The 7,915-nt window shown below is 28.9% G+C and overlaps 1 protein-coding gene across 6 annotated transcripts; it reads right to left on the bottom strand.

Moving 5' to 3' along the window:
* Positions 1-1,420: 1,420 nt before the first annotated feature.
* LOC122521302 (serine/threonine-protein kinase D3) lies at positions 1,421-7,686 on the bottom strand. 6 transcript variants are annotated; one of them, XR_006304734.1, is made up of 15 exons: positions 7,048-7,681; positions 6,707-6,849; positions 6,133-6,415; positions 5,882-6,013; positions 5,608-5,813; positions 5,226-5,505; positions 4,994-5,151; positions 4,856-4,917; positions 4,652-4,781; positions 4,460-4,592; positions 4,195-4,377; positions 3,354-4,106; positions 3,122-3,207; positions 2,788-3,043; positions 1,421-2,675 (listed from the first exon to the last, which is right to left on the bottom strand). XR_006304734.1 is itself a non-coding variant. In XM_043641897.1 (15 exons), the coding sequence occupies exons 3-15, from the start codon at positions 6,773-6,775 to the stop codon at positions 2,930-2,932; spliced, it is 2,589 nt and encodes an 862-aa protein (XP_043497832.1). In that variant the 5' UTR covers positions 6,776-6,849; positions 7,048-7,221; positions 7,336-7,681; the 3' UTR covers positions 1,421-2,929. The 6 variants fall into 6 exon arrangements, 5 of the variants coding, with proteins under 5 accessions (XP_043497832.1, XP_043497833.1, XP_043497834.1 ...); XM_043641897.1 differs by having other exon boundaries at positions 1,421-3,043; positions 7,048-7,221; positions 7,336-7,681; XM_043641898.1 differs by having other exon boundaries at positions 1,421-3,043; positions 3,354-4,103; positions 7,048-7,686.
* Positions 7,687-7,915: the final 229 nt, after the last annotated feature.

Here is a 7,915-nt window from a genome sequence, read left to right as displayed (position 1 = left end):
AACAATCTAATTACACATCAACGGAATGTTTCTTTTTTATATAGCACATGATAGTATACAATGTTTATTACATGTTTTCTATCTAGTATATTAAAATATTTTGTATATCGTGTAGTTTCCAAGAAAAAACTTCAGTCTTTAAACGCTAATTGTAATTCTTTTTTTATTTCATTTTTTTTAAATGCTTCCAAACACGGCCAAGAAAAATTTTCTTCTGTCAAATTCATAAAAAATTTTTTAACAAAATTCTATCTATTGCTAATACTATTATTATTTTTTTTTTCGTTAACAGGAAATATTTTTTATATTTGACGAATTAATGTGGAAATACTTAAAAATAAATTGTTAACTGTATATATATATATATATATTTTTTTGTTTTTGTTTAAATTGGAGAGAGAATATAGTAGTAATATATTTGAATATAGTAAAGAGAAAATTGAAAACTATACCATATATATGTCTTCCGTTCTACTACTCGTATTGTTATTTCTTAATAATAATTTTGAATTATTAATAATAAATAAATCATGTAGATCTTTTCAAATCAAGGAAAATTTATAATTGATATATTGTAATGTGCACTAACAAATGTATATCTTCACCGATTAAATTAAAAATGGAATATTATTTATTGAATAATTATATCTGCGATGGAATGTTCGATTTTTATATCCTTAAATAGCAATAATAATAATAATTCACTAGTAAATACAGTTGTAAAAAAAAATATTACATAATATTATGAGATTTAATATTATTAATCTTATTATAAAATACAGCTACATTTTTCATGCCATTTTATAGAGAATTTAACTTTTAGAAGATGTTTAAATATACATATTCGTTATATTACAAATCTTTTTATACGGGCACATATGTATATGTATATGCACGTATAAATTTTGACAAATTTGCAAACGAATATAAAAGCATGTAATATGTAATTTACATTACATAGATCAGGATTTCTCAAAATTTGACTCGCAATCCCATTACAGGGTCACAGGTATTTAAGCAGAAGTAACAAATTTTTGGATGTGCAACGATAGAAAATTAATTTAAAAATAGTAGGTCTGTGAATTTACAATATTAAAAGAGGAGATACTATAGAATCTATATTCGGAGTCGCAAAAATATTTGCTCATGTAAATGGAAATCGCCAAGTGGAAAAGTTTGAGAAGCCCTGATATAGATTCTCATTCTAAAAGCATTTGAAAGGAGTACATAAAAAAGCATGAAAAATAAAAGATCTTTTCTTTTCTTAATCTTCTTTTGTAAAAATTAAAATGTTAGTATTATAATATCATATAGAGTATTATATATATTAAATGATATTATTATCGATATATTAATGCTCTATATCATTTATCTATACTTACTAACTATAATATCAATAAAAACATAGATTTCAATTCGATTTTCATTTGTTCAATATTATTCGTGTGCGTTCTAAAAAGATCTCAATATCATATGTTGTATAAAAGATAAAGCAAAAACAATATAATAAAATACTGTTACGCTACACAAATGTTTGTAAGAAAAAAAAATTATATTTTTGACATAGATTCTATTACGTACGCGAAAGATCAAATTTTTCAGCTGCCGGTTTTTTTCACCGATTTCATTTCTCGTCCTATCAAATAATAAAAAATATTACGAAAGTATATATTACTTTCTTAGTACGTAGAATTACAACGAGAAATAAAAATAAAAATGAGATAATCGTTTGGCAGTTAAGTACCACGCAATTCTAGCTTCGTGCGAGATAAGAATATTTTTTTATATATTTTTTGTTTATCGATATACAAAACTGTTCTCTTTTTTCTTTTTTTCTCTTCTTTTTTTTCTTTTTTATCAACAATTCAAATAGTTTAACTCTGCGAATGCAACGTCTTGCATGCACGTATCACGCGCAATGTATAGTTTGAATAAAGTTTTGAATATAGTTTTCTACACTCATTTCTTATTTTTTTTCTATTAAATGCTATGAGCATTTTGTTTTTTTGTTGATATCTTACATGCAAATATTATTAGCTTTTTGTCTCTTCTATAATTTATTAATAATTATACTTACAAAGATGGTGTCTGTGTAAATGTGTGTGTGACGAGGAATGTTTGTTACATTATGCGCGTTCAAATGGAATTCAAACTTATTGACTCCTTCTTTTTCTTTTTCAAAAAATTTGTACAAATAGATTTATCTTCATTATTTTTCCTTTCTTTCTTTTTGTTTTTTGTTATTTTTCTTATACGCTCTTTCCTCCATTTGTTTCGAAGTTATTATTTTTGATCGTGTGTAATAATACTTGAATAATTATATATACTAACACATTTCGCTTTGAATTCTACTTTTTCTTATAACAATATACGCGTATTAACAACGTAAGGCGCTGAAAGCTTAGTTTCAATAATATTTAATATTTGAAATAGCGCGATCGCGATGCGAGATATTATTATTCTCTTACGATTATTCGAACATCGAATGCTAGAAAAATTGTACGGAGAGACGATTATATTATAAAAAAGAAGTATTATCGCGCGTGCGAAGACTGGAAAGGCCTTTATGATGCGTTTTTGTCTCGCAATATCTTTTTTTTTTCGTTTTTTTTTTTTCGTCATATCTATTAGTTCAACATTATACGTTTTGAATTAAAATTGTTTAAATATGATATCTGTAATATATATTTTTAAGATCAATAGATTAGTAACTACGATAATCTATATCGTATCTAAGAATTAGATACATTTAAAGCGAAAGATGATATATATATATATATACTCTACTTTTTGTTTTGCATGCACTTGTTGTATCAATTCAGGCACGAATGAATCGTCGCAGTGTCGCTCGAGCACAACGAACCCAGCCTTTGTGTATTGGCAAAGGTATTGGCAATGATTCGATGTTCAAAGTAGGCGGATGGTTCTGTCATGTGCAATGATCACCGTATGCTGTCCAACGTGCATCATCACTCTCATGTGTTAAATAACGGTATCCTACTTTATTTTCCAATTCTCTTAAATCACACCATGTTTGATAATCCTATTAGACACCAAGAATATTATTAATGTTTATTACTTGGGAAAATAAATCAATAATCTATTATTTCATTTTTCTTACCTGCAACCAAACATGTTGTAAACTTTTATCTACCGTATATCTCTTTCTTTGCTTTACTTGTAATAAATTGTTAATTAAATCGATAGCTGAAAATAATAGACGTCGAATGAAAATAAAAATAATATACAACAAAAAATAAAATATCTACCTACGTAAAAATTTGTTATAATATAATATTATATATAAGTAGAACTATTTTCAAATAAATAGAAAATCGTTATAGTTATTTTACCGTCGGATGAAATTTCTTTCCAAGGTGTAGGCGGATACATAAATGCAGCATTTTGAATTTGTTCGTTGATATCTTCTTCCTCGTTGAATGGAAATGTACCGCTTAAAGATACGTAAATAATAACTCCTACGCTCCACATATCCAAAGAACGATTGTAGCCCTTATTTCTCAATACTTCGGGTGCTAAATACGCCGGTGTTCCGACAACACTTCTCCGAAAACTTTTTTCTCCGATAATTCGTGCGAAACCAAAATCACAAAGTTTCACTTGAGTAAATTCATTGTCACTACTGAGTAAAACGTTTTCAGGTTTTAAATCGCAATGGACTATATTTTTACTGTGTAAATGCTTTAGAGCAACCAAAATTTGAGTTATAAGAAATTTCGTTATTCTTTCACTGAGACGTCCCTTCTCCGAATTTAATATCATCTCTAACATATCACCTTTCAATTTCTCCATAACAACAAATATTCTTTCTGGTGTCTCAAACATACGTTCCAAATTGACGACCCCGCTGTGTGATAGATTTTGTAAAATAGCCACTTCATTCTTAAGTTGCGCTTCTTGTTTGGTAGGAAAACGTAATTTATCTATTACTTTGATGGCAACTGCTCTACCACTTTTACGATGTACACCACCATAAACTATACCGAATTGTCCTGATCCTAAAACTTCATCGGGAAATATTTGATAGAGTTGCGACATGTCAGTTATATTTTCTTCAGGTTCTGTAGATTCCTCTTGATCTGCTACTATATAAACGAAGTTTATTTTATACATATACTTTCTATATTTATTTTTAATATATAAATAAGATCAAAATAATCTTTCTGTACATACTAGTGGAAGCTGTAGTTACTGGCATAAGTGCTTGTCTAATATTAGTTTCCCATGATCTAGCTACGTGTACACCTATGCCGCTTTCCGGTGCTGGAACTTGACCATTGTTTTCACCATATGTAGGATCTTCTCCGACGAAATAATCAACAGTTGATGTTTTTAACTCAAAGCAATGCATTATATCTAAAATCAATATTTTTCTTTCATAAATATTTAAAATCATGTTTGATTATATTAGAAAAATTAATTTATATTTAACGCTCACGCGAACGATGTATCTTAGCTGTTTCAATCGACAAAATTTCAGCAAGTGGAATTTCTTTGTAATACTTGGAACTACTATCACTTTGGAAAAGTGTTATAGCCTTTGTATCCAGTCGCCAATAATGTTTTTTCCTCTGTAACATTCAGTATCGTTAATTTAAATCCCAACAAAATTTTATTATCGTCAACTCACCACTGGATCACGATTCGTAAAGTGTACCATCCAACCTTCTTTCAAAACTTTCGAACCACGTCGTTTTGTATGTTTAACACTCTGAACTATACGCATTAATGGAATGTTGTTACTTGGAGTAGAACTGCAACTAATGATATATATAAACAAACATTATTTTACAACTTTGGAAATTAGTAATTTTAAAAAATAGAAAGAACATACCTAGATGGTCTGGATTTTTGGAATTCATCGTAATTAACATCTTCATTCGTTTGTATGTGATCCTATAAAAAATACAATAAAAGTATTATCTATTATTTTAAGTTTATATACATTTTTATTTAATAAACTAATATTTACTGTATACTCATCAGGAGCTTTATTTTCATCCGTTATGTATGTGGACAATTTAACTGGTAAAAGTAATTCTGTATCGCTGTCTCCATCACCTTCTTCATTTCTGCCATCGCATTTACCTTCTGGTTCGCTACCAACACCACTGTCAGGATATTCATTACCTAAAATAATATATCATAGAATGTTAAACTATATTTTCAAAAGTAATAATGATTGATATAGATATTTTGTGTACCAGTACTGTCACGTGGATTCTCTCCAATACAATCTTTTGGAATTTTGTCAATACATTTTTTGTGAGCATTGCACTGACAATCTTTACATTGTAGGCCTTGCTTGAATAAGCCTCTTAATAATTTTTTACAATGCCCACACACCGTTGGACGTGTGTACGTGTGCAATACGAATGTATGTGGAATTTTGATACGAGTTGCAACCTCTTTTTCAACCCAAGTTGTTTTTCCACTCAATGACGGTGAACGAGATTGTTTAGGAGTGACTATGCTTGGAACTGCCTATAAAAAAAATAAATCAAAGCTATATATAAAAGTTAACTACAAAGTATTAATACGGAGGAATTAGGTAAACTAATTATTACAATGCCATGATATCCTTACCAAAGTATTATTACTTTGATTTACATTGGGTATGTTATTTGCACTATGATTGTCATCACTAATGCTAGTCAAGCTACTTGTAGAACCTTGACTTGGTGATCTTGGCACATTTAACATTGCAGAACTACGCCGCCTTTGACTGCTATCTTGTGAACAGTTATTAGGTACTTTAGTAACACAGCGTTTATGATAATTCATACCGCAACCTGTAAAATAAGAGAATATATTATTCAATGTTCTGTATATAATAAATTAAAAAATATTACATATTTACCTTCACACTTAAGACCTTGTCGCACAAGACCAAACAGCATCTCTCCGCAAAAATCACAAAATGTTGGAACCTTATAAGAATGAACCGTTAAAGCATGAGGACGAATGGGAACATCTTCGCTTGGCACTTGAGCTAAAATTTTATACATATTAGAAAATGTTTCAATATTTTCAACATTAAATTTAAAGAGAGCAATCTGTGCAAAGAAAATTATTTTAATAAACATAACAATAACAATATTTCTAACTTACCAGTAAGAACAATTTCAACTAGTGTTTCATCTACTACATCCATCGCATTGGTTATTAATTGTAAAATATTAGTAGAACTATAATCATGCTTGAACAGAAGTAATCTTTCGTACAGATGACTTAACCCGTGATCCGGACACTTAGCATTTATAAAGTTACACGCAAAATCTTTTAAAGCTTTTAGCGTCAACGTGCTAGCTTCTACGGTGACTGTGTCACGAGTTAAACCAAATTGAAATAGAAATGTAACTTCTGGTCCCTCCATGTTTTTACTTGTTTTTATCTGCAAATCCAAACAATTATTTTAAATACGTAGAAAAGAATTTATTGAAAGTATATCATTAAAAGAACACATTGACATGCTTCTACGCTAGAAACTTAAAATCTCAAAAATAAAAAGCAACTTTTTAATCATACAACGGATGTCTATGAAAACAAAAACAAAAATGCACACAACAGTTCCGCTTAAAAAGTATACGCAAAGAAAATACTTTGAAAAAAAAAAAACCATGCTCAAACGATACAACACAGACATAAAAGAAAATTGAAAAACTATGAATTATAAGAAACACACTCTATACATGGATGTAATGCTGATTAGAAAATTCAGGATCAATCCTATATCTGTCATTAACTGAAACATCTGTCAAAAAGTTGGAAGATCTCTTGGTATTGCTGTGGGAGTATCGGATGCATTTTTGAAGAAAAACAATTGTTCTATAACAGGAGATAAAAAAGAACAAATAGAAGAGAAAGCAATGTTTTTAATAATATTGTATGTTTTTATGCGCGTGTTTGTTAACATTCTTTCTTTCTTTCTTTCTTTCTTTCTTATTTCTTAAAGTACGAGTAATTAAAAAAAAAAAAAAAGTAATTGTATTAAATAAAAAACACAAAACACACATTTTTACGTACTTGAATTCGTATTAAATTCGAGTATTCCTCAATTAGTCAAGTTAAATTGAAAATTGCGGGATTTTCGAGTCGATTGTTTCCACAAGTGTCATCGAGGAGCGTCAACTCCATGCCTGACACACATTCGTCAATGACATTTTACAGTTATCTCTGACCGACCCACCTTGACATAAACTTTTAGCATTCCCAGTTATTATCGGTTAGAATACGTACGATTTTTAAATAGATAATAATATTTTTAATCAATATTATAATGTTTTATTATTACGATTAATCATTAGGTTGTACCTTTAGTTTAGTTTAACTTTTAAAACAAATCAATGGATTTACGTTAGAGCGACATGTATATGTCACTAACACAGATTTAAGTTACATGCTAATCCTAACTTTGTTGGATATCGGTACGCTTGGGGATTTTAGAATCCCCTTTATATTAAACACATACCTGTGAATAGTGAGAAAGATAGATAGATAGAGAGAGATAGAGTATGGTTGTTATACGCATGAATCGTATGCATGTGTGTAAGGGAACCAATAACAAAATCTTGCCAAAGCAACGTCACCAAAAAGCGTGTGATTTAAAAAATTCTTATCTTTCTAGATAGATTGGACAAATATTTTTGGTTATCCATTCGGTAAGAAAATAATAAATGTGTTGTAATTAATCGTAATATGTTACACGATATAATACCCAGATTTAACACTTTACCGTATAAAAAACAAAAAGTAATGCAAACAATGCAACAGACTTTGATAACGGTAACGTAATTATACTTTCATTGACATAATATATATAATATGCTGTATTTTTTGTATTCTGGTATTTGTAAATAGTATTATCATTAATATTTTTTATCTTATATCATAG

Source organism: Polistes fuscatus, unplaced genomic scaffold (assembly GCF_010416935.1).
Source record: "Polistes fuscatus isolate 324 unplaced genomic scaffold, CU_Pfus_HIC Scaffold4, whole genome shotgun sequence".
NCBI lineage: Eukaryota > Metazoa > Arthropoda > Insecta > Hymenoptera > Vespidae > Polistes > Polistes fuscatus.
Note: the sequence above shows the minus strand (reverse complement) of the source record. Positions and strands in the feature narration are given on the sequence as shown.

Excerpts from the sequence above, each read along its gene's own strand:
- LOC122521302 (XM_043641897.1), bottom strand. The coding sequence starts at position 6,775 with ATGTTTCAGTTAATGACAGATATAGGATTGATCCTGAATTTTCTAATC. Across the intron at positions 5,814-5,881 it reads ACAAGGTCTTAAGTGTGAAG|GTTGCGGTATGAATTATCAT; the intron begins GTAAATATGTAA and ends CTTATTTTACAG. Across the intron at positions 4,378-4,459 it reads AGCTAAGATACATCGTTCGC|ATATAATGCATTGCTTTGAG; the intron begins GTGAGCGTTAAA and ends TATTGATTTTAG.